The 25,923-nt window shown below is 44.7% G+C and overlaps 1 protein-coding gene across 1 annotated transcript in view; it reads right to left on the bottom strand.

Moving 5' to 3' along the window:
* Positions 1-25,923, bottom strand: part of CTDSPL2 (CTD small phosphatase like 2) — a 76,348-nt gene that overhangs the window by 31,794 nt on the left and 18,631 nt on the right. The window contains exons 2-3 of the mRNA XM_068274982.1: positions 2,659-2,872; positions 1,197-1,335 (exon numbers count right to left, since the gene is read on the bottom strand). Coding sequence (XP_068131083.1) covers positions 1,197-1,335; positions 2,659-2,850 — 331 coding nt within the window. The 5' untranslated portion in view covers positions 2,851-2,872. The remainder of the gene's footprint in view (positions 1-1,196; positions 1,336-2,658; positions 2,873-25,923) is intronic.

The following is a 25,923-nucleotide window of genomic DNA, read 5'->3' as shown; positions in this document are numbered from 1 at the left end:
AAATATTTACCTACTGCGATCCTGCACAGGAGCACTAGCTGCTATTCCATCGGGTTAAGGCGGAAATAGCGGAACGCGATCGATCCACTCTCCTGCACAGGCGCGAGTCCTTTGCGCCTGCGCAGTAGAGCGGATACGACTTGGCTCTGCTATTTCCGTCTAGCCGGAACAAAGAGCCGCTAGTGCGCCTGCGCTGGATCCTGGAAAGGTAAATAATAAATCAAGCCTTTTCAAGCTTGTCAGGAGGGTTGAGGGAGGATTCAGGGGAGGCAGCACTGGATTCCTGCAGGCTTCAGAGGTCAGGGAAGCCTCATTGGGACTGTGAGGCTTCCCCCTCCTGGGGCAAGTATCCCCGCCAAGGGTTTTTTTTTTTATAGTACAGAGTCTCTTTAAAACAAGATGGTTTTAGCTGTTCTTATGCAGTTTATAATGCTTTAGGGTTCAGGGATGTCAAGCTCAAGTCTTCGAGGGGCCGAGGTCCTCACACATTTTTGGCACAGCTCAAATTGATGGGACTGAATCAGAAAAGGTGTGGTTCATCAACACATTTCTCCATTTCTCGGTCTATCCTAAACACCAGTATAGACGTGGCCCTCGAGGACTGGAGTTTGACACCCGTGCTTTAGAGTATAGATAAAGTTTGATGAATTTGAACGTACACACACTAGAAAGGTGAACGATTGCTAGCCAAAGTGGTCACAGTCATGGGGAGTGTTGGCTGTGGCAGCCATTGGATCCATTTAATCCTCAAAGACCTGATGGGGTCTCAGCAGCCTTCTATATTTACAGACAAATGTAGCAGGGAAGGAAAGAACACCAACGAGTTTCTCTTTAATACAGATTTGTGTTGACTTGAAAAGCTTATCTGGGATAATCAAGGATTCTGTCAGTCCAAATATCTATAGTACATACTCATTAGTAAAGTTATTTGTGAGGCATCATTGTAATAGATGCATATGCCACCCATGCTAACTACTGATTTCTGGTATTGACCATTTTTGAAATGAGAAGAAAAAAAAACAAACAACAAAAAGAAAAAACACCACTGCAAAATGTCCTTGACTCATTTCAATTCTGTGAATCTCTCCATTCAACGGAATGGATGTCTGCACAGCAGGAAATAGAGCACATTTCAGTTACTTTTTATTTTTTAAACAAGAGTATAGTTCTCACAGTAATGGTTAAACGTTACCAACCTCCATTGACTTGACTTTTCCGCCTCACACGGGCAATCGGTTTGCTTGGTTTTTCACCAGTACGTGGAGTTGAGGTGATGAGGTTGTTGTCGAGGTCACGCTCCACCCTGCTTCGCTTTGGGGGATTCTCGCGATCCTCCTGAAAATATAAAAGCTGTCAAAACAAATTCCTTACACAGGCAGCATTAATTAATATCATACATCAAAATAATTCAAGTCCGGCTAAGTTCACAAACGTACGTTATGAAGCGATGTTAGGGAGGCATTGCAACACGGAACGACGCACTGCATTGATGTCAATGTAACATTAGCGTTGTGGTGTAATGTGTTGCATTAAGGTAACACACTGCTGCAGTGACTTACTGCTAAACACACAGGTTAAAAGGTGCAGGGGAGCATACTTTTCATTGTCTGTATGCTTCACTGTACCCTCACTGTATGCGAAATAGTGTGCGGTACAATTTTTTTGTTCAGATGCATTGTGTTCAACATCCCATTGTGAACCTAGCCTCAAGCTCTTCTGGTGCACCTCACACAATCAGGCATTCCAATAGTACAGAAATCAAGACACATGCTTTGCCCAGTAATGTTATTTATAGAAGACAATAGATTAGGGCGCTTTCACACAGAAGCATAATGGCGCACTTGGCACATAGTTTAGTCTTCGGTCTCACAGTCACATAGCCCCTTCTGGCTATAATTTAATGCAGCTGAATGGCAGCAATGTAACCCCACCTAGGTCAGTGTTTGACACACAGGTCTCCGGGCAGCGAAGAACCGCCATGCTCAGTGATGCCTTCATGGAACAGATGCCTCATCACTGCCATGCCAACTGCTTGTAATGCAGCTGCCCAAGTAAAGGAGCTCTCAAATCAATTCTGCTGCCAGCTACAGAGGTTATAAAGGGTGGGACTCTGACAGACAATTCTGAAAACCACAATTGACCAGTATTGCTAATCCCAATATCCTTGCCCCCTCTTTTCCATAGGTGAACACCAAAGATGGTCAATGAGATACAAATAGTTCTGAGTTGATTCAGAATTATGCATTTTTTGCATGCAAGTGTATGCAGCTTGCAATGGACTAAGCCAGTGATGGCTAAACTTGGTACTCCAGCTGTGGTGGAACTACAAGTCCCATGAGGCATTGCAATACTCTGACAGCTCTAAGCATAACTCGGAGAGGCAAAGGCATGATGGGATTTGTAGTTTTGTCACAGCTGGAGTGCCAAGGTTAGCCATCACTGGACTAAGCAAATTCCACCTTGGCGAGATTCCATTGGTTCATTTTCAAGCTGCATAAATTTGACTACAGAATTTGTTTAATCCTACATTAACTCAGAATTATTTGCATCTAACTGACCACCCTAGTTAACACATACACTCAAGATGGACATGGGACTGCTGGCTGTAAACATGTGAAAAGTATTCATCCAACCACAACCCACTATAACCACACTAACCTTTGTTGTGCTGCCTTTGATGAAATTTTTTAGGGTAGAAAGTAAACCGGTTTCTGATTTAGGCAGCTTGTCTCCCAGAGGCGAGCTCTCCTCCTCCTCTTCCTCCTCAGAGTGCTTCCTCTTGGTGCGAGCAGTTCGCCCGGCAGGCCCGTGACTGCTGCGCGGAGACCCCTTCCGCGTCCTGAGCCTCATCTTTACGAGCGCCACATAAAAGCTGGGAATGAGAGGAGGACAAAAGTTTTAATTTAAGTAACTCAAAGGAATAAAAGCATTTATGTGGCTGTGGCCAAGACATTTGTATCAAAAACACACACTGAGAAGAAACCATTCAACAACAATGCAGTAGTTCATTTTACAAATCACTTATTCAAAAACATACTAGGTCAAAAGTTCTTAAAACAACAGGGGTGGTTAAATGAACATGGAACACAGAAGCCAGTCTGTCCAGTCCAGGAGCCAGCGGGAAAATTAAGACGGGGGCTCCATACTTAGAGCACAGATCTCTAAGTCATGCGCGGCAGTGGGAGCAAGTGGGAGACAATTTGGGGGGGGGGGGGGGAAGGAAAGAGGAGCAGAGGACACACAAGGGAGCAGAACAGAGAAGGACACATGGGGACAGAAAGGGACACAATAATTGAGGGAGAATATAAGACGCTCCTGGAATATGGACGCACCAGGTTATATTTCCCCCCCCCCGGTTCTTGCCCTCTAAACCTAGGTGCGTCTTACACGCCAAAAATTACAGTATACCGTACAGACAGTACTGGGGTATACAGCTAAAGCCACTGTACTGGCAAAGACGATTCACCATATATACTAAATCTAGACAAAACTGAATTTATGAACCTCCTGAACCTCCCAGATGTACGTCACTATTAACCACACTAGTCGCCCTACCTCTCAAGCCCGCTGTCTGGGTGTCACCCTGGACTCCGCACTCTCCTTCACTCCCCACATCCAAAACCTCACAAAGTCCTGCAACTTCCACCTTCGTAACATCTGCAAGATCCGCCCTTTCCTGACCTCTGCCACCACCAAGCTCCTCATCCGTGTCCTCATAATCTCCCGTCTTGACTACTGCAATGCTCTTCTGTCTGGTCTCCCTATGACCTGAATTGCCCCACTGCTGTCCATGAATGCGGCAGCCAGAATTATCCACTCCTCCCATCGCTCCACCAGGGCGGCTCCCCTCAGTGAATCCCTCCACTGGCTTCCTATCCAGTCAAGAATCAGATTCAAGATACTGTGTCTGGCCTACAAATATGTCCACAAAACCTGTTTAACCTACATTTCTGATCTTACTCAGAGGTACACACCTAGCCACTCATTCCGTTCTTCCAGTGAACTTCGCCTGACCGCCCCACGCATTACCCAGTCCCATGCACGCCTCCAGAACTTCTCAAGAGCTGCTTCAACACTATGGAACTCCCTACCTCCATCCATTAGGGCAGCCCCCCGCCAACATCTTCAAGAAGGCCCTCAAAACTCACCTTTTCACTCTGACCTACCACCCCTCACAAGTGCTCTAAACCCGTAGCTGAACTCTGGTCCCCTACCTCTCTTCCTCTAGATTGTAAGCCTTTGGGCAGGGTCCTCCTCCTTTTGTGTCCTACCTGATCATGCACCTCCATTACTGTGCACCCATGCTATGCATTTGAGTGAACCTAACTTGCCTAATCTCCATGCTCCCATCCAGTGACTGACAAAGCATTACCTGGTACTCATACTGTGCTGTGTGATCTGTTTTTTTTGTATTTCTGTATTGTCATATTGCAGTAGGTCACCCCTAAATATTGTCTGTAACCTAAACTAATGTCCTGCGCTGCGTAATATGTTGGCGCTTTATAAATACAATAAATAATAAATATACTACAGGCAATATGTAGTGGCAATAAGCATACTACAGGCAATACCTGAATTTTTGGAGGATTTTTTTTTCTTAACTGTGTACAGATCATTGAACAACTTATTGTACTCCTGAAAGCTTTCATGATCATTTTCAGCTGACATGCCTCTCAGCTGCTTGACTGCGCTTTGTAAAAGGGTTAGGTGCAAAAACATGAGACGACAGGAGGCTGCCATTGCTGACCTAAAAGGAGTCTGGCTGTAATGGTGATCCTCTGGTTACAATAATATAAAGGATTCCATATACTCGTATTACAATTTTCATGGTAAGGTCAGAAGAGAAAGCCAATTTTATGCAACTGCCTCAGGACAAGAGAAGCATTTGCTTTCTAGCACTGCAGATTCATCCAATAGAGAGAGAGGAGTCCAGCTAAAATTAACACAGAATTCTGTTAGCACCATAGAAATTCCAAAGATACCTTTCAGCCAAAGTTTGTTACTTCATTGATAGCAGTTCAGACGCACAGCTGAAATCTATTGAGATCGATGTGCTGTGTGTGGAGGGAATGGTTTCTGTTTTGCCACATGAGGGGATGCAGATGTGTGTATGGGCACCTTTATGTTCACAGGGGTGCCAGGACACTTGGGACAAAAGCAGCCCACACTGGTTGCTCATTACTCTGAAAAATAATACAAGACTTTTTCGTTACAGCTTGTGCACAATGAGGGTGTATGGTGGCTGTATGTTACAAACAACACATGCCAACCTGTGAGGCTATCTGGTACACTGCTAACCCATACAGAACAGTGCAAAAGGCATCGCACAGCAGTGTAACACTGGGAACATTATACAATGCTTTTCTCTGCAATGTCCAATGTCCTTGCATATCGCTCACCGTGCATAGGAGGGTGTACACTGCACAGGTCTTTCTGTTGCCATTATAAGGTTAAAGTGATCTTGCATTGGGTCAATTGTTCTCTATCTGGCATGAATGCTGTGAAGTATACAGCCCAACTACTTCAGCAGCACTGGTTGTTGTCACAAAAGGGACTCTATAAGGCTTTAGAGAGACCCCAAAGATGGATCAGAATCCCACCATGAATTTAGCCATTATCTCCCCCATTCATCTCCTTAGGCAACATCTGCCTGGCCTCCATAGCAGTGCAGAGGCCAGGTGACAGTGTCCCCAGTGTGGCAAATGCAAGCAAGGATGCGACATGGCTAGGGAGAGGCCATTCAAGCCAGGGAGCCCAGCCGAACACTACCACTCATCAAGGCTTAACAGGGACTCAATGAAAACAGTCAGTGTCACTGAAGTAATAAGGCAGTACATTATACAACCATACTGCCAGATACAGAAATAAACACCTAATATATAGTGTTACTTTCAGCAAAATATGACAGACTGGATTCCATCCCTGTAAAGCGAATCATTCCAGAAATTGAAAACTTGTCAAAAAAAGGAAATCCTCTATCCATCATGTATCAGAAACCAACAGGTAACGTATCTGTTACGAACACGAAATGCGGAAGTATTTCAGCCGCTAGCGATTCAGCAGGGAACTGCCAGAGACTTAGCAACTGAGTTACTACAATATAGTAGATGGAGAATGCTGTGGTGATTAACCTCTGCGACACAAATCACTACGACATTCTAGCACGTAATAGGACATTTATGTAAAACACACATAACAGAGATAAAAGGATTGATCTGTCCTATCAATGGAATGACACTTGCATTGCACTGTGTATAGTACCGATACACCATGCAACGGCGCACTGCTTCTGTTAGACATAAAAAGAGGGCTTTTCCAGCAACCAAATATATTGCCATGATAACATGTCCAGTCATAGTTTTAAAGAGGAGCTGTTAGGTATAGGGTCTCAGAGAAAAAAAAAAACACATCAGTAGCTAGAGATTGGCTGTACTTACATTACATATGCATTTCACTGTCCACGTTTGGATTTCACAGAATTTTTATATAGTATTTGCAGAGAATGATGCTCCTGACAGCTCATGGCAGGTTCCATGTTTGTCTGTCTCCTATGAAGCCAAATGTGTCCTCATGTCCTGCCTGCTTCCTGATGATTCACTCACACAAAAGATCCTTAATGAATAACACTACTGTGCAGTGAATATTGATTAGCCATGTGGCTAGGAACAATAGTGGACTCCTGCAGTGTACTCTGCCCTGAGATTTTTCAGTGCTAAGCTGTTGTAACATGAGCCTGTACTTTCTCACCAGCAGCCGAGGGGAGGACCCAAGCAGCCCCAGAATGCTTTGCAGTATGGTATGCAGCCTTTCGTCCTTTTGAGAGCTTGGGTCTAACAGCTTTGCTGATAAGCACACATTAAAAGTAAGAGAGATTTTTAACTTCAGTATTGCCTTTTTGGCTTCCTTCTAAACTGTTTAACACAGGAGAATATAGGTTTAAATTAGCCTTTGCAGCCTGACAGTTACTCTTTAAAGAAAAAAAAATCCACTTTTTTCCCCACATAAAAATAAGGAAATCAATTCAGATTCTGCACAGAGTGGACAGCAACTAAAACTAGTCTGCTTCATTCAGCAGGCAGGATTTTTATTTTTTATTAAATGTAGCTTCATAGGGTGCCCCCCTCACACTAAAGCTGGCCATACACTGGCCCGATTTACAGCCGTTTCGACAGCAGATTCGATCACTGGGATCGAATCTGCTGCCAATCGTTCGCGCTTCACGCCGAATTTCGATCCATTTCGTCCGATCCAGTCGATCGCGCCGTGCGAAAAATAACCGTCGATCGCCCGCGGGTAAAGAGAGCATCGCTAGCGGCGTTCGAGTGCCCGACGACCGACGCAATAGAGCCACATACATTACCTGCTCCGCCGGCGCGACTGCCCCCGCTCGTCTCCGCTCTGGTCTCCGGCATGCCTTCACTTATTCCTGCCCGGCAGGAAGTTTAAACAGTAGAGGGCGCTCTACTGTTTAAACTTCCTGCCGGGCAGGAAGAAGTGAAGCATGCCGGGGCCGGAGACCAGAGCGGAGACGGAGAAGAGCTGAGAGAGACCCGGGAGTCGCGCCGGCGGAGCAGGTAATGTATGCGGCCGGGGGGGGGGGCAGCAGCACCACCACAACCACAACAGATTGTGAACGGTTTCAGGCTGAAATCGGTTCACAATCTGTTTGCAGTAAAGGTAGCCATACGATCCCTCTCTGATCAGATTCGATCAGATAGGGATCTGTCTGTTGGTCGAATCTGATGGCAAATCGACCAGTGTATGGCCACCTTAACTATATATGTTGCATGAGATAACACCCACTAGTGGACACAACCCCTCCTTGGCACCCCCCCCCCCATATTCCCCCACCTCAGTGTCACGCTACACAGCTAAATTAATTTCTGGAGAAACCCCTGCTTTACTATTATTGTAGCACATATGAACACATGCCAGTTTATCACAGATCAGAAAAAAATATATCAATTTTTAGTAATCAATGTTTCCTATTCACTATAGACAGTGCACAACTGCAGTATCTCAAATTGGGGGAATTATTAACTACTGGCCACAGGAAATAAAAGAGGAAATGGTATGAATGTACTAGCAGCATAGGTTTCTGTAAACACATCCATCTTCATGAATCTGCACCTTGCCAAGTTTATGTGCAGCTGGGTGTGATTCCAGTGTTTGTGTACACATTACAGAGCACTCACTATAGACTAAAAATAACACCTTTTACTCTGGGGATCAGAAAGAGCTGAATCAGATTATCTACACAGCAGCACAATTCACAACTGAGCAAACTGGCCACCCAAGTACTGCAAAGTAATAAGAATCATAATAGCAGCTATTGCACAACACCCTGTGGTATACTATTACACATTCATACATGACATTTTTCATAGTGTTTTAGAGAACACTTTAGTATTCACATCAAACGAAGTTTTGTACACACACTAGATAAGTCTTTCTCAAACTGTTTTTACCTGGAGGAACACTTCTGAAAATGTTTGGATCTCTGGGAACCCCAGCATGAAAATTATACCTACAACTACTAATACTTTTACAGAAGCTATTATATGTATACACCAATAATGGTTAAATCTTTTCAAGTTAAATGTTAAAGTAATTCATTTTGGTGCTTGTATTAGTGTACTGTTCAATAATCAACAGTCCCCAAATGACAAATGCAGCAGTCACTACTCCCCGCTACAATTGCAGCAGTCACTACTCCCCGCTACAAAATGCAGCAGTCACTACTCCCCATTAACAAATGCAGCAGTCACCCCAGTCAGTCAATATCTCATAACCAATGGCATCAGTGGCTAAAATGCATAATCATCCCCTACCACCAAAGTGATCAGTGGGCTTCAGCACGCCCAACATGCCCATCTATTGGTGTCAGTGGGCATTGAATGTGCACCGTGAAATGCCTCCCCCAAATTTGTTTAGTTAGAAGTGCCCTCCTTTGCCCCCTACACATCCAAAGAAGACGACGACCAATAAAAGAGCTTGTTGATGTGCCACATATTACATCAATTCATTGCATCAATTGCATCAGCAGTGCACTGGGACCATTTTGTTCAAAGACAATGGTGAAGAGGGACTATTTTGTCACGCAGAAGTGGTCAAACGTCCCAAAAGCACTAAAAGGGTCCCACAGAACACTACTGGTTTGCAAAACCCTGCGCTACATTTTCATGGCCTGAAGCATTCATTTGTGACAATTTTAGGGAAAACAACAAAAAAATAAAAAAAATAAAACCCAGGTTCGGTTCACACTGAGCTTAAAATGCTGCGTTTTCAGGTACAAAGTTAAACACGAAATTGTGCTGTAGATGCAGCCTAAGTTATTAATAGGATTCGTTTACACTGTCAAATGGAACTCGAACTGAGTACCCATGGATGGGATTGCAATTGCAACCTTCCAACTTGCTGCATTTTCATGAGACTGTCCCATAAACGCGCCACAAACACCAAAAATCGGACACAATGAAAGCCTATAGGAACGGATGGTGTCCGTCCCTAAAAGGCTGGTCGCCACATGCAGATTGCTTACCTGTCCCCTGGGTTTTCATTTCCACTACTGCAGGGGATCTGAGCCCAGGAGCATGGGGCACCCCATTGGCTTACAAAAGAACCAATGGGAATCCTCCTACAAAAGAGAAAATTCTCAATGGTTCATAGTAGACCAATGTGAATCCTCCATGTTGCTAGGTCAAATTCACTTTTTCCCCCCTACAAACCAACAGGAAGCCCTATGCTTCCTGGTCTGTGGATTGAACAGAGGCGGAGGACAGCGTGGACGATGGGAATATCGGAAGTTACCAGACACGAGCTAGACGGTGAGCAGATGGGTGACTATGCATACATGGTGGATGGAAACGGCAAGATGCACTTTCCGAATCTCCGGTTTAATGTGAACCCTAATGTGACTACAGGAGAAAACACACAAACCATAAAATGTACATATAGTGAATGGATATAATGCACAATAGGATGCCAATATTAGTACAAAATATTTGTAAAATGTCAACTTTTATCCAAGACCAATTAAAGCCAGCAGAAAAGCCAACCAAAAGGCTATGGGTAGTTCTCTTAGCATGGTATATCAGAAACAATCAAAACAGAAGTTTTAATTAGATTAAAAAAAAAAAAATTGAAAGCTGTGTAATCATTCAATGCCGTATACATAACATTAACATAATTCCATATTTAAGCAGCCATAAGAAAATTGCATCCACATTACAACATATATGTCCATGCCTGGCACATTTTGGTGACTCATTTCCTCGGAGGCTCATAATATTACAAATGTGTCATATGTAGATTGCAACTAAAAAGATGATATCTCCACTGGTGCACTATAACCAGGACAACATTCCGATGTAGACTTACTTCCTGTCAGCAAGTCTACAGACAGGAAGTGAAGATATCTGATGAATGGGACTTCACACAGAGTAAATGTATGTAACTAGAGTGCTTCAGAAGAGAACATACAAACACCATAGGTTCACCATGGTGAGTTGCATAATGTATAAGTCATGGGTGTGAACTGCAATAGAGAGAGACTGGGCATAAACTTAAAAACACAAAGCCTGCATGCAGCGAGTTAGAACATAAGTTACAGCACAGTACTGTGAACAGGCCCATAGCATTGGATGGGCAGAGAGTTGACATGCAGAATTATTCTGCAATGCAAATGAGCACTGTGAACCTAGCCTTAAATTAAAGTGGATCCGAGATGAACTTTTACTCATTGCATAATTGTGTTCCTTTCCTATTGTTGTTTATAGGGCATTCCTCATGGCAAATACTTTTTTGTTTTTGTTGTAATACTCTTATTCCCTATAAACTAAACAAGCCTTGCCCACAGGTTTTCAGAGAGCCAAGGCATTTTCAAGGAGTAGCAAGGGCACATGGGAGCTCAGCCTGAGCAGGAGGATGGGGAGGTATTACTAGCCAGAGCTTTCAGAGGCAGAAGGGAGGAGGGGGGTTAGGTTTTTTTTCACAGGCTGAGTGCTCAAGATGCAGATAAGCTTGCTGTGTGTAATGTTTACAAACAACATGGCTGCTGTCATTGTATCACAGGAAGAAATAATCATATTCTATTGAAGCTGTTTGCAGCTAGATAAGATATATAGGAAAGTTACTCGTTCTAGTTAGTTTTTCATCTCGGATCCGCTTTAACAAAAGACTTTCAGTAAATATGAAGCCTGTCGGCTTTAAAGGCACATACAAACCTTTGATGAATGTTGCCTGTCGGGGATTGGGACCCTTGAGTGACATAGCTGGCTGGCCTGTACAAGTATGCGACAGCTGAGTAGCTGACAACACGTTCTGGCACTATGCGGGGGCGGAGAGATGACGGAGAAGCACATGTGTGACTTCATGTGGTGGTGGGGGAGGGGGCGGGCGGAAGCATGAACAAAAGTTGGAGTTAGCCGCTGCTTGGCTAGGTTGATCCGCCAGGGGCCACTGTACACATAACCGATTATTGGTGGAGGCGGTCGTTATCGGCCGCCCCAGCCGACTTTAGTTAGCCATGTATACAGTGCTTTACACCGAGGGCCTTCTGCAAATAGTATTTACACTTCAAGCTACTCTTCATTTTTCCACCCCAGTAACACCAATACACCAGTGGGTGTTCTGGGCAGTGACTTCCCATCCAGTGCTGTAGGTTCAGCTGCTGCTGAATTACAGCGCAAATTCAAGACCTGCTTCAACCATCAAACCTTGTTCCTGAAGACCTAACCAGAAGGGACGTTTCTGTTGGCACGCCTGCTGCTAACAATTACTCCTTTCTCCAGCTGCCATACAATGAGATGTACGTGATCTCAGTACACAGCAAAAGCACAATCACTACAGCACATGCACCCCTACTATCATAAAAAGCAGAAAGCAGGTCACCACCTACACATCTAAAGGGCTAAAGAAATGCCTAAATGAGCTTCTGCTTTTGTAATAATTCCAATTCAGGCGTAACACACTGGGCAGCAAGGCACATGCAGCGCAACAAAAGTAACAGTACTTTTATGTATTTGTTTCCATAGCTTTGTTGAATGTATATAAATCTGATGCTACTGCAGTGAAGATATCTACAGACATGAGATGTTGACTATGTGAAGCAGTCAGTACAGAAAAATTTCCTATAAACTAGTGTAGCAACTCACTGCCCCTAAAAGATGTCTATATCAGGCAAGTTAATGATGGCCTAGCATGTAACCTTTTGAGAGCTCTGACTAAATACTGTCAGAAACACCACTATGCAGTTGTACTGTACTGCTCCACCAAGAACACACCCACAAATCTGGGGGTAGATATACCCGTGTAATCAGGGCTGTTTCTTGGGCAGTGCGGGCAGGGCGACCGCCAAGTCGAAGAAGGGGGCGCAGGCAGACGGACATAACCGCTAGTGAGCTAGTGACTCGTGTTGCAGCCAAATGGTAGAAGATTACCAGCTCGATCACCCTTCTTGACTCCTCCTGGGCTGCCTGCATCAGACATCAAGTCATCATCACAACACCACCGCGTGATGACACCTGATGTCCTGTAGCGGTACTGCAGGCTGTCAGTACGCAGCGCCCATGGAGGAATCGGCTTTCTGGGCTCTCTTCGCCTTTGTGTTTTCCTGGTTTTTTGCTTCCTCCTGGATAAGCGGCTGGTCACTAGTAAGTAGGCAGATTTACTTGTGACCTTTGACTGTCCCTAAAGAGTAAGAGTAAGGGTTCGCGAGTCCACGGGGTGGGGGAAGGGGTGCAATTTTTACACCCTCGCCCTGGGTGAAATTTAGCCTAGAAACTGCCCTGCGTGTAATTGGCTGCAGAGGGTACTGGCTCTGCCTCTGACACAGGAGACCAGGGTTCGAATCTCAGCTCTTCCTGTTCAGTAAGCCAGCACTTATTCAGTGATGCAGGCCATCTCTAATTCTTTGCACAGTAGTCTGGCAAATGGACTGAGCCACTGCCATTCACTGAGTTATTTTGAAGATAAAGACAACCCAAAGAATCCCCCATGAGGAGATGGGCTAGTCCAAAACATGTCAGATTTCTACTACCTACTGCAAGTGACAGCAACATAGGAGAAAATAAATTTATAGCACATTTTACTCTTGGAGAAATTACTTTATGTTTTTTTCCTGTATTTTAACAACTTCCCCTCCCCCGAGGCGAGCAACTACGTCCCTGCATTTCCCCATATCTTCTTGTAGGGGCGTAGCTACTACGACCCTCCCTGCCATGCACTCCCACACTCGTTACCGCCACCTATCGCTAGCCCGGAGATCAATTAATGGGAACACCGTTTCCATTAATTGATCTAAGTCCCCGTCAATGAGATGGCGCCCTCATTCACAAAAGCCGATACTTACACGTCCACGCATTGCTTCCTGCTTGCATAGTAATACTACGCATAGGGAAGTTATACGCAAGAACTTCTTGTGGCCAAATAGTAAAATTACATCTACAAACTTTTTTTAGATTTGCAGTACGGCGGGCGCCATGCACTGCACCGCTAACGCCAATTTGCAGCGTGAATCCAGCCTTAAAGAGAATCTGTATTGTTAAAATCGCACAAAAGTAAACATACCAGTGCGTTAGGGGACATTTCCTATTACCCTCTGACACAATTTCGCCGCTCCTCGCCGCATTAAAAGTGGTTAAAAACAGTTTTAAAAAGTTTGTTTATAAACAAACAAAATGGCCACCAAAATAGGAAGTAGGTTGATGTACAGTATGTCCACGCATAGAAAATACATCCATACTCAAGCAGGCTGTATACAGCCTTCCTTTTGAATCTCAAGAGATCATTTGTGTGTTTCTTTCCCCCTGTTCTCAAGCACTGAAGTTTCAGGCTGCTCGTTTCTTCCTGCAAACAGCTTTGCCCTTGTCTGTAATTCTTCAGTATGTGAAAGCTCAGCCAGCTCAGAGGACGATTTATCCAGCTTGTAAAAGATAAGAGAGAAGAGAGAAGCTGCCCTAAATAAATAATGCACAGCCAGCGTGCATAGAGGGGCCTGGAAGGGGGAGTTCATAGCAGAACCACAACACTGAAGAACTTGGCAGCCTTCCAGACAGGCCGACAAGTCTGACAGGGGAAAGATACATTGATTTATTACAGAGACTGTGATAGTAGAAAGTGCTGCAGTAAGCCAGAACAGATTAGAATAGCTTTTGGAACTTGTAGGATGATAAAAAACAGGATGCAATTTTTGTTACGGAGTCTCTTTAAGGTATGTTCATGCCGTGCACCTTGCATAGCAACAAATTATATGCACGAAGCAACATGCTGCGATGATCAGGCAATGGGCACATCCACACAAGTATGGAAGTGGCAGATTCTGAACCATCGTGAGTAAAGCGATACCAGACACCTATGTTACAAATGACTGGTGACATGGTACAGAGCTTTGAATCATGCATGTTACCAGAAGAAGTCAATTATAAAATCTGTTATGTGCTGCTAACTGCATCTCCTAATACCCAACACTAACCCCATCTCCTAATATCCAACACTAACCCCGTCCTATTCTCACACTAACCCCATCTCCTAATACCCAACACTAACCCCACCTCCTAATACCCAACACTATCCCTGTCCTATTATCACATTAACCCCATCTCCTAATACTCAACACTGACCCCCTTCTATTTTCACATTAAACCCATCTCCTAATACCCAACATTGACCCACCCCTCTTAATGCTCAACAATAACCCCCCAGCACCCAAAAGAACTACTAGCCAAAGTAATAGCTGATTCACCATTACCTGAAAGCACTACATGAAGTATTAGATTTAGCTGCTATCGGGCAGACCCGATCACACCATCTCAGTGTCGTGTAACCGCAATTTTCCATGGCTGCGAAGGATGGCACCCAGTTCTCCTGTTCCGTAGTACACTGCTCTGTGGAGAATGTTATGGACTTATGACTAGTGAGCATAAAAACATCTTCCTACATGAGATTTGGAGATCTCTTTGTGCACATTCTGCAGATACAAGAACAGATGACTTGATAGCTCCGATGCTGACCTTAAAGTACAACTGAAGTGAGAGGTATATGAAGGCTGCCATATTTATTTCCCTTAAAACAATACAAGTTGCCTGGCAACCCTGTTGGTGTATTTGGCTGCAATAGTGTCCGAATCACACCAGAAACAAAACATGCAGCCAATCTTGTCAGATCTGACAATGTCAGCAACACCTGATATGCTGCATGCTTATTCAGGGCGGATGGCTAAAAGTATTATGTGGGGGATACACTGTTCGTTTCTGCCGTGCATTTCTCCTCTTGATAGTTTTTGCCACTCGATTCTCTTATCTTCCGCTCGTTTTTCTTATCTTTTTTCCATTCACTTCTATCAGAAACCGGGCGGCGAACGAATCGAAAGGGAGATCGAACATGTTGGAAATTATCTAATTACCTAAAAAATGATCCGGGTATTCCCAGCATTAGAGGCAGAGGATCAGCAGGGTAGCAAGGCAGCTGGTATTGCTTAAAGTGTAAGTGTCTGGTATTAAATAAAAAAATCAATTCTTTATTTTTATCTGGTAAACAAGTAATAAGGATGCTAACCAAGCAATCCAAAAGTTAAAATCACTATTACTTTTCTTGTTGATAAATGGTCATTCCCCAGTTTACATGGCTTATTTGGGAACACACAACATTTGGTACACAAAAAGGAAGTTGCAAAGCATGCTGGGTTGTCCTTTTTTGCTTCTCTTCTTCCCCTCAGACTTAACTAATGCAGCCCGATTGGCTAAAGCCTCTTTCTCTCCAGTTTTCCTCTCCCACACCTCTGTTCCTCTCCGATTGGCCAATATTTCTCATGCTGAGACAATGCACTTTCTATAGTGAAGGGCACAATGCACTTTCTATAGTGAAGGGCTTCCTGCCCTTCACTATAGAAAGTGCATTGTCTCAGCATGAGAAATAGACAGAGGAGAGTAAGGGAGGAAATGGCATCAGGATCTCCTCTTTAAAAGGACGTAAATATGGCAGCCTCCATGTAACTTTCATTTTAGTTGTCCTTTAAATATCCATGAAAAGCATCAATTTCTGAAACAGGGTACTTTTGACCACATATATAATTTGGTTTATCAAAATAAATGAACTTATATTTACACTCTGTTCAAACCAAAAGGTGGAGATACACTTTTAATACCTCCCTAAATAAAACGGATTGTTGGCACTCAAAATTGCAAGAAGATGTAAGAGGCCTGACTGATCTCCCGAACTGACAGAATCCAGAGAATAAGGAGTGATCGCAGGAAATGTAAATCTCAATCACACAACCTGTAATAATGGCATGTGTGTCTTTGTTCCTTCACAAAAGACAGGATTATTTCACAGCAGAGTTCATTTTTTTCCCCCGGTCCTGAATCCCTCTTTAGAAAAATTCTGGGGGTTTCTTTCAATCTTCATTCTATTTTCAATGGCCCCTGCGCTAACCCAGAAAAGAGTGACTGAACAGAGAGAGAAGACTGGCTACAAGAGAGCCTGCATCCCTCTCTGCTCCCCACTGACTGCAATGTAAAGAGACAGAGCAGCAAGAACAGTACTGCATCGTGCTGCATTTTAAAACAGAATATAAAGTTCATGTGGAATAGCAGGCAGTGACAGGAAGACTTGCAATGAGCACCATATATCCTTTCTGCTTCTCAGAAGGAAATTAAATGTATCAGAGTGAAAGGAAAAGTGTCTCATTGTACAAACTTTTGCAATCTATTCTTGCAATCCTATTGGCTGTAAAATGATTGTCTTACCATGTTGCTAAACTAACTAGTAACTGCTGAATACTAGGTTGATTTTACATACAATAGCTGCCTATAACATCTGGAAACTGTCATTGCCATTAAGTGTATAATATATCTTCCTCTGCATTTGCTAAAGCGATTTATGCACTTGGTTAGGAATTTTTGTCCCTTAGTTGTCCCAAATGATTATTTCCAATTATTCATACGAAAAATAGTTTGTAAACTATTGTTCTGCAAATTGTATCGTTAGTGGCCACTACATTAGTGGGTCTATTCACATTAAGCACGTTGCAATAGGATCACAACAGTGTCGACAGGTCGCATCACGCGGTAGAAGTGTGATGTGAAGCATAGAGTGCCATTATAAAACGCATGTTGTCCGGTAAATGCACAGCATGTTGGGCATTCGCCTGAACCCCCTTCATTACACTGCTGATGAACGCAGCATAGAAATAGAATTGCATCATGTTGCCCACTTCAAAAAAACACAATGGGCGCAGTGTGAAAGGACCCAGATAGTTGTCAATGGAGCTGGCTCCTCAATCGGAAAGACTGGCTGCTGAATTCCTTGACAATTTGTCCAGTCCATGCTATACATTCTTGCACTATCAGCAGTGCAAGCTGCTGCCACTATCAAGGTTTTTGCTGATCCCTGGTATTTTTCTGGACTTCCTGATTCAGAGGCCTCTCACAGCTCTCTGGTGAGGTTGTGGCCTGGTCTCTGCATCCATACTAGGCGAGGCAGCATGAGGCAAGGAAGGAGTAGGTAGGCAAGTCTACATGTAGCCCCAGCCCCCTGGCACAAGAGGTCAAAGGACCTTCTGTTTCCTTTTGTGCTAGGGGCGGGGCTATGCACCAGAGTCCTGACATCAGAAGACAAAGCAAGTAGCTCAAACTTTATCAAAACCTCAAAATTGCCCTCAAAGTTCAACACGGCAAGAGCCACAGTAAAAGGACCAGCCTTTAACGCGCTGCCATCATAAAATTAGTCATAGTGGGGAGATCTGCTGCAACCCCCCCCCCCCCCCCCCCCACACACACACGGAAATCAAAAGCAATTTTGCAGTCATCCCAAGTCTTGTATTGCAGCACAATCACTCAAAGAGTGCTTCTAGACCTCCCATCCATCCACTCGTATCAGGGTATCAATTTGTGGGACTGCTGGTGATCCCAAAAACACCCCCCCCCCCCCCAAAAAAAAAACCACCAAAAAAAAACAAACTGGTGGGCCCCAGGCCTTACAGAGAAAGCTGCCGAGGCCAAATGATCAGCATTCAGGTACATCAAAAGTATGTTTCACTGCCGCTGTAAAAATGTTCAGGTCATCTGGTAAACACACAGCGTGTTATGAGTTACTCCGATGGAACCCGCGGCTTCCCACACGTTGTGAACATACCATACAAATACAACTGCATCACACTGGGATGCGATTTTCTTGTTCATTGCAACGAACACAGTGTGAAAAGACCCTTACATGTTCTTAAAGTGGACCTAAGCTCAGAACTTCCTCTCTGCTGTAAAAGATACACAACACCATAATAACCTTTAAACAAAAAACATGCATTTGTTACAGCTGATAAAAATCCTAAATTCAATTTGCACAGTTTTTACTTGTTGCTTTCTACCTGATTAATGGAAGCAGACATATTGTTTACAGCCTGTGCTTTCAAATGGGCTTATCTGCCATAGGTAGTCATGTGACACAGGGGAGGATCAAATTACAACTTGCGATTAGACACACATGAATTAGAGACTCTGAAGTCCCCAAAAAAAAAAAAAAAAAAAAAAAAAAGTTTTTTATTACAAAATGCACTTTAACTTAATAGGCCTACCTAAACCGCCGCATCCCTGCAACTCTAATCAAACTAAATCCCCCGAAACTCCCTGGGGGGCAATCCGGGCAGCGCTTCCGTGAGAGGCAGAGCTATGAGTCGCAGCTCTGCCTCTCAGCGCGTCTGTCAGCCCGGATCGCCGCCTCTCAGTCTTCCTTCACTGAGAGGGGCGGGGGAGAGGCGGAGATCCGCCGCTGGCAGACGCATGTGAGGCAGGGCTGCAGCTCATAGCTCTGCCTCACACGGAAGAATAGAGGGCAGCAAAATCCACGACCAAGAAAGATGTGGATTTTGCAGGGGAGAGGGAGGGCGCGTTTGGGGAGATTTAGATAGATTACAGCCTCGGAGATGCAGCGGTTTAGTTAGGGCTAATATGTTAAGAGGATTTTGTTATTAAAAAAAATAAATAAAAAATAATGATTTTTAAGAGACTTCAGTGTCTCTTTAAACAGGCTAAACTCTCTAAATATGTACAGGGTGCATTTCTCTATGTATTTCTTCAGTCCAGTGCAAGAGTTCAGGTCCACATTAACCACTTGAGGACCTAGGGCTTTCTACCCCTTAAGGACCGGCCACTTTTTTTCCATTCAGACCACTGCAGCTTTCACGGTTTATTGCTCGCTCATACAACCTACCACCTAAATGAATTTTGGCTCCTTTTCTTGTCACTAATAAAGCTTTCTTTTGGTGCTATTTGATTGCTCCTGCGATTTTTACTTTTTATTATATTCATCAAAAAAGACATGAATTTTGGCAAAAAAATGATTTTTTTAACTTTCTGTGCTGACATTTTTCAAATAAAGTAAAATTTCTGTATACATGCAGCGCGAAAAATGTGGACAAACATGTTTTGGATTAAAAAAAACCCATTCAGTGTATATTAATTGGTTTGGGTAAAAGTTATAGCGTTTACAAACTATGGTGCAAAAAGTGAATTTTCCCATTTTCAAGCATCTCTGACTTTTCTGACCACCTGTCATGTTTCATGAGGGGCTAGAATTCCAGGATAGTATAAATACCCCCCAAATGACCCCATTTTGGAAAGAAGACATCCCAAAGTATTCACTGAGAGGCATAATGAGTTCATAGAAGATATTTTTTGTCACAAGTAAGCGGAAAATGACACTTTGTGACCCAAAAAAAAAAAAAAAAAAAAAGTTTCCATTTCTTCTAACTTGCGACAAAAAAAAAAATGAAATCTGCCACGGACTCACCATGCCCCTCTCTGAATACCTTGAAGGGTCTACTTTCCAAAATGGGTCATTTGTGGGGTGTGTTTACTGTCCTGACATTTTGGGGGGTGCTAAATTGTAAGCACCCCTGTAAAGCCTAAAGGTGCTCATTGGACTTTGGACCCCTTAGCGCAGTTAGGCTGCAAAAAAGTGCCACACATGTGGTATTGCCATACTCAGGAGAAGTAGTATAATGTGTTTTGGGGTGTATTTTTACACATACCCATGCTGGGTGGGAGAAATATCTCTGTAAATGACAATTTTTTAATTTTTTTTTTACACACAATTGTCCATTTACAGAGATCTTTCTCCCACTCAGCATGGGTATGTGTAAAAATACACCCCAAAACACATTATACTACTTCTCCTGAGTACGGCGATACCACATGTGTGGCACTTTTTTGCACCCTAACTGCACTAAAGGGCCCAAAGTCCAATGAGTACCTTTAGGATTTCACAGGTCATTTTGAGAAATTTCGTTTCAAGACTACTCCTCACGGTTTAGGGCCCCTAAAATGCCAGGGCAGTATAGGAACCCCACAAATGACCCCATTTTAGAAAGAAGACACCCCAAGGTATTCCGTTAGGAGTATGGTGAGTTCATAGAAGATTTTATTTTTTGTCACAAGTTAGCGGAAAATGACACTTTGTGAAAAAACACAATTAAAATCAATTTCCGCTAAGTTGTGACAAAAAATAAAATCTTCTATGAACTCGCTATACTACTAACGGAATACCTTGGGGTGTCTTCTTTCTAAAATGGGGTCATTTGTGGGGTTCCTATACTGCCCTGGCATTTTAGAGGCCCTAAACCGTGAGGAGTAGTCTTGAAACGAAATTTCTCAAAATGACCTGTGAAATCCTAAAGGTACTCATTGGACTTTGGACTCTTTAGTGCAGTTAGGGTGCAAAAAAGTGCCACACATGTGGTATCGCCGTACTCGGGAGAAGTAGTACAATGTGTTTTGGGGTGTATTTTTACACATACCCATGCTGGGTGGGAGAAATACCTCTGTAAATGGACAATTGTGTGTAAAAAAATCAAAAGATTGTCATTTACAGAGGTATTTCTCCCACCCAGCATGGGTATGTGTAAAAATACACCCCAAAACACATTATACTACTTCTCCCGAGTACGGCGATACCACATGTGTGGCACTTTTTTGCACCCTAACTGCACTAAGGGGCCCAAAGTCCAATGAGTACCTTTAGGATTTCACAGGTCATTTTTGTTTCAAGACTACTCCTCACGGTTTAGGGCCCCTAAAATGCCAGGGCAGTATAGGAACCCCACTAATGACCCCATTTTAGAAAGAAGACACCCCAAGGTATTCCGTTAGGAGTATGGTGAGTTCATAGAATTTTTTTTTTGTCACAAGTTAGCGGAAATTGATTTTAATTGTTTTTTTTTCACAAAGTGTCATTTTCCGCTAACTTGTGACAAAAAATAAAATCTTCTATGAACTCCCCATACTCCGTACGGAATACCTTTGGGTGTCTTTCTAGAATGGGGTCATTTGTGGGGTTCCTATACTGCCCTGGCATTTTAGGGGCCCTAAACCGTGAGGAGTAGTCTTGAAACCAAATGTCGCAAAATGACCTGTGAAATCCTAAAGGTACTCATTGGACTTTTGGTCCCTTAGCGTACTTAGGGTGTAAAAAAGTGCCAAACGTGGTACCGCCGTACTCAGGAGAAGTAGTATAATGCGTTTTGGGGTGTATTTTTACACATACCCATGCTAAGTGGGAGAAATATCTCTGTAAATGACAATCTTTTGATTTTTTTACACACAATTGTCCATTTACATAGAAATTTCTCCCACCCAGCATGGGTATGTGTAAAAATACACCCCAAAACACATTATACTACTTTTCCTGAGTACGGCGGTACCACATGTGTGACACTTTTTTGCAGCCTAGGTGCGCTAAGGGGCCCAACGTCCTATTCACAGGTCATTTTGAGGCATTTGTTTTCTAGACTACTCCTCGCGGTTTAGGGCCCCTAAAATGCCAGGGCAGTATAGGAACCCCACAAGTGACCCCATTTTAGAAAGAAGACACCCCAAGGTATTCCGTTAGGTGTATGGCGAGTTCATAGAAGATTTTATTTTTTGTCACAAGTTAGTGAAAAATGACACTGTGAAAAAAAAACCAATAAAAATCAATTTCCGCTAACTTTTGACAAAAAATAAAATCTTCTATGAACTCGTCATACACCTAACAGAATACCTTGGGGTGTCTTTTTTTCTAAAATGGGGTCTATTGTGGGGTTCCTATACCGCCCTGGCATTTTACAGGCCCAAAACCGTGAGTAGTCTGGAAACCAAATGTCTCAAAAGGACTGTTCAGGGGTATAAGCATCTGCAAATTTTGATGACAGGTGGTCTATGAGGGGGCGAATTTTGTGGAACCGGTCATAAGCAGGGTGGCCTTTTAGATGACAGGTTGTATTGGGCCTGATCTGATGGATAGGAGTGCTAGGGGGGGTGACAAGAGGTGATTGATGGGTGTCTCAGGGGGCGGTTAGAGGGGAAAATAGATGCAATCAATGCACTGGGGAGGTGATCGGAAGGGGGTCTGAGGGGGATCTGAGGGTTTGGCCGAGTGATCAGGAGCCCACACGGGGCAAATTAGGGCCTGATCTGATGGGTAGGTGTGCTAGGGGGTGACAGGAGGTGATTGATGGGTGTCTCAAGGTGTGATTAGAGGGGGGAATAGATGCAAGCAATGCACTGGCGAAGTGATCAGGGCTGGGGTCTGAGGGCATTCTGAGGGTGTGGGCGGGTGATTGAGTGCCCTAGGGGCAGATAGGGGTCTAATCTGATAGGTAGCAGTGACAGGGGGTGATTGATGGGTAATTAGTGGGTGTTTAGGGTAGAGAACAGATGTAAACACTGCACTTGGGAGGTGATCGGACGTCGGATCTATTGGTGTGGGTGATCAGATTGCCCGCAAGGGGCAGGTTAGGGGGTGATTGATGGGTGGCAGTGACAGCGGGTGATTGATGGGTGGCAGTGACAGCGGGTGATTGATGGGTGATTGACAGGTAATCAGTGGGTTATTACAGGGGAGAACAGATGTAAATATTGCACTGGCAAATTGATAAGGGGGGGTCTGAGGGCAATCTGAGCGTGTAGGCGGGTGATTGGGTGCCCGCAAAGGGGCAGATTAGGGTCTGATCTGATAGGTAACAGTGACAGGTGGTGATTGATGGGTAATTAGTGGGTGTTTAGAGGAGAGAATAGATGTAAACAATGGATTTGGGTGGTGATCTGATGTCGGATCTGCGGGCGATCTATTGGTGTGGGTGGGTGATCAGATTGCCCGCAAGGGGCAGGTTAGGGGCTGATTGATGGGTGGCAGTGACAGCGGGTGATTGATGGGTGGCAGTGACAGCGGGTGATTGATGGGTGATTGATAGGTGATTGACAGGTAATCAGTGGGTTATTACAGGGGAGAACAGATGTAAATAATGCCCTGGCGAATTGATAAGGGGGGGGGGTCTGAGGGGAATCTGAGCGTGTAGGCGGGTGATTGGGTGCCCGCAAGGGGCAGATTAGGGTCTGATCTGATGGGTAACAGTGACAGGTGGTGATAGGGGGTGATTGATGGGTGTCTAGAGGAGAGAAGAGATGTAAACACTGCACTTGGGAGGTGATCTGATGTCGGATCTGCGGGCGATCTATTGGTGTGGGGGGGGTGATCAGATTGCCCGCAAGGGGCAGGTTAGGGGCTGATTGTTGGGTGGCAGTGACAGGGGGTGATTGACGGGTGATAGGTGATTGGCAGGTGATTGACAGGTGATCAGTGGGTTATTACAGGGAAGGACAGATGTAATTAATGCACTGGCGAATTGATAAGGGGGGGGGGTCTGAGGGCAATCTGAGCGTGTGGGCGGGTGATTGGGTGCCCGCAAGGGGCAGATTAGGGTCTGATCTGATAGGTAACAGTGACAGGTGGTGATAGGGGGTGATTGATGGGTAATTAGTGGGTGTTTAGAGGAGAGAATAGATGTAAACAATGGATTTGGGAGGTGATCTGATGTCGGATCTGCGGGCGATCTATTGGTGTGATCAGATTGCCCGCAAGGGGCAGGTTAGGGGCTGATTGATGGGTAGCAGTGACAGGGGGTAATTGACGGGTGATTGACAGGTGATCAGGGGGATAGATGCATACAGTACATGGGGGGGTGATCAGGAGGGAGCAGGGGGCAGGGGGGGGGGGGGGGGATAAAAAAAAAATAGCGTTGACAGATAGTGACAGGGAGTGATTGATGGGTGATTAGGGGGGTGATTGGGTGCTGTGGGCGATCTGGGGCAGGGGGGGGGGGGGAATCAGTGTGCTTGGTGCAGACTAGGGTGGCTGCAGCCTGCCCTGGTGGTCCCTCGGACACTGGGACCACCAGGGCAGGAGGCAGCCTGTATAATACACTTTGTAAACATTACAAAGTGTATTATACACTTTGTATGCGGCGATCGTCGGGTTAACATCCCGCCGGCGCTTCCGTATGGCCGGCGGGATGTTGCGGCGGGTGAGCGGCGCCAGGCGGAGGATCGCGTCACAGATGACGCGATCGCTCCGTCCATGCCCCTACAAGGACCGCCGCCATTTGTCTATACGGCGGTCCTTGCGGGGTCCACTTCCCGGCCGCCTCTGTGCGTTAGGCGGTCGGGAAGTGGTTAAATAGGAAGCCAACACAGCACACTGGACAATCTTCTCAATGTAGGATGAAGTGCAGGATTTATTGCAGGAACACGATTTCCTAGTCTTGTGCTAGAACTCCACGCCAAAATTCATTTTTATCTGTGGCTAATCCTCTTGATTAGTTTGTCACATAAATTGCCTGCATACACCCCAGCTGTCAGGGTTTCAGACCTGATCTCCTGGGGCCACATCTCTGGACTGGGCTGTAAAGACACGAAGTCAACTGAATAATAGAGAGGGATGACACAGTGGTGCAAACAGGACGTCACGCAGTGGGCAGGGCGAGTGGCATGCACAAAGGAATCAACCTTCACACGGCCAAGTTGATCTGACTGGTAGATCGCTTGTAGAGCGGCAGTCGAGGGCTAGTGTACACGCCAATAAAACCGTCTCAGCCAACTTTGCTCAAGCATATGTATGGAGCTTTAAAGTCCCCAATCAGGATCACCAGTTGTCCTGCAGCAGGGATTTGCACAGGTAGATGCTACTATCTTAGGAAATAGGAAATTTAGGGTGAAAAAGCGCTCGCTCCAGAACAACAATATGTAGTGGATATTCTACTATTTACATATATAATCAACTCAGAGATCGCAAATAGTCCCCACAAAATGAGTCCCTCATGAATTCTTCAACAAATCCTAAAATGAATCAAGTGCTGCAGCTTAGTCTCTGGGTTATAGCCAGCAATTCAATCTAAATAAAGTTTTACAGTTGCGCTCTTGACATAGATATAGGCATATACCATGCCCCCCTTCAGGAGTCCACTCACCGGATGTTGGGGTCTGCCAACAGACCACTAAGCGCATTCAGGGTATATGGCCCCCCGTCGCCCTCTAGGCTGTCAGCTAGTCCTCTGTTGTCCGGTCCGGATCTGGTTGAAAGTTTCCTTCCTTTAAGGGCTGCAGTGGTAAAAAAAACACACAGGAAGACCGGCTTCCAATAGTGTGATTCCGTATTTATTGATAAAAAATTAAAAACAGTGTTGCGCAGGTGACACTAACAGATAGAAGGATTCCGCTCCCGTAAGGCAGCCAAAGAAACCCCCAATGTTAGTCTACCATGCGTCTATAGAAAACGCCGCTGAGACGCCAAGCCGGTGCACCGGTATCCCAGCCTGCGTCCAAGCGTGACGCAAATACATAAATAAATACAATAAATACGGAATCACACTATTGGAAGCCGGTCTTCCTGTGTGTTTTTTACCACTGCAGCCCTTAAAGGAAGGAAACTTTCAACCAGATCCGGACCGGACAACAGAGGACTAGCTGACAGCCTAGAGGGCGACGGGGGGGAGGGGGGGGGGGGGGATTGGCCATATACCCCGAATGCGCTTAGTGGTCTGTCGGCAGACCCCAACATCCGGTGAGTGGACTCCTGAAGGGGGGCATGGTATATGCCTATATCTATGTCAAGAGCGCA

Source organism: Hyperolius riggenbachi, chromosome 3 (assembly GCF_040937935.1).
Source record: "Hyperolius riggenbachi isolate aHypRig1 chromosome 3, aHypRig1.pri, whole genome shotgun sequence".
NCBI lineage: Eukaryota > Metazoa > Chordata > Amphibia > Anura > Hyperoliidae > Hyperolius > Hyperolius riggenbachi.
This window is presented reverse-complemented; position numbering and strand designations above follow the sequence as displayed.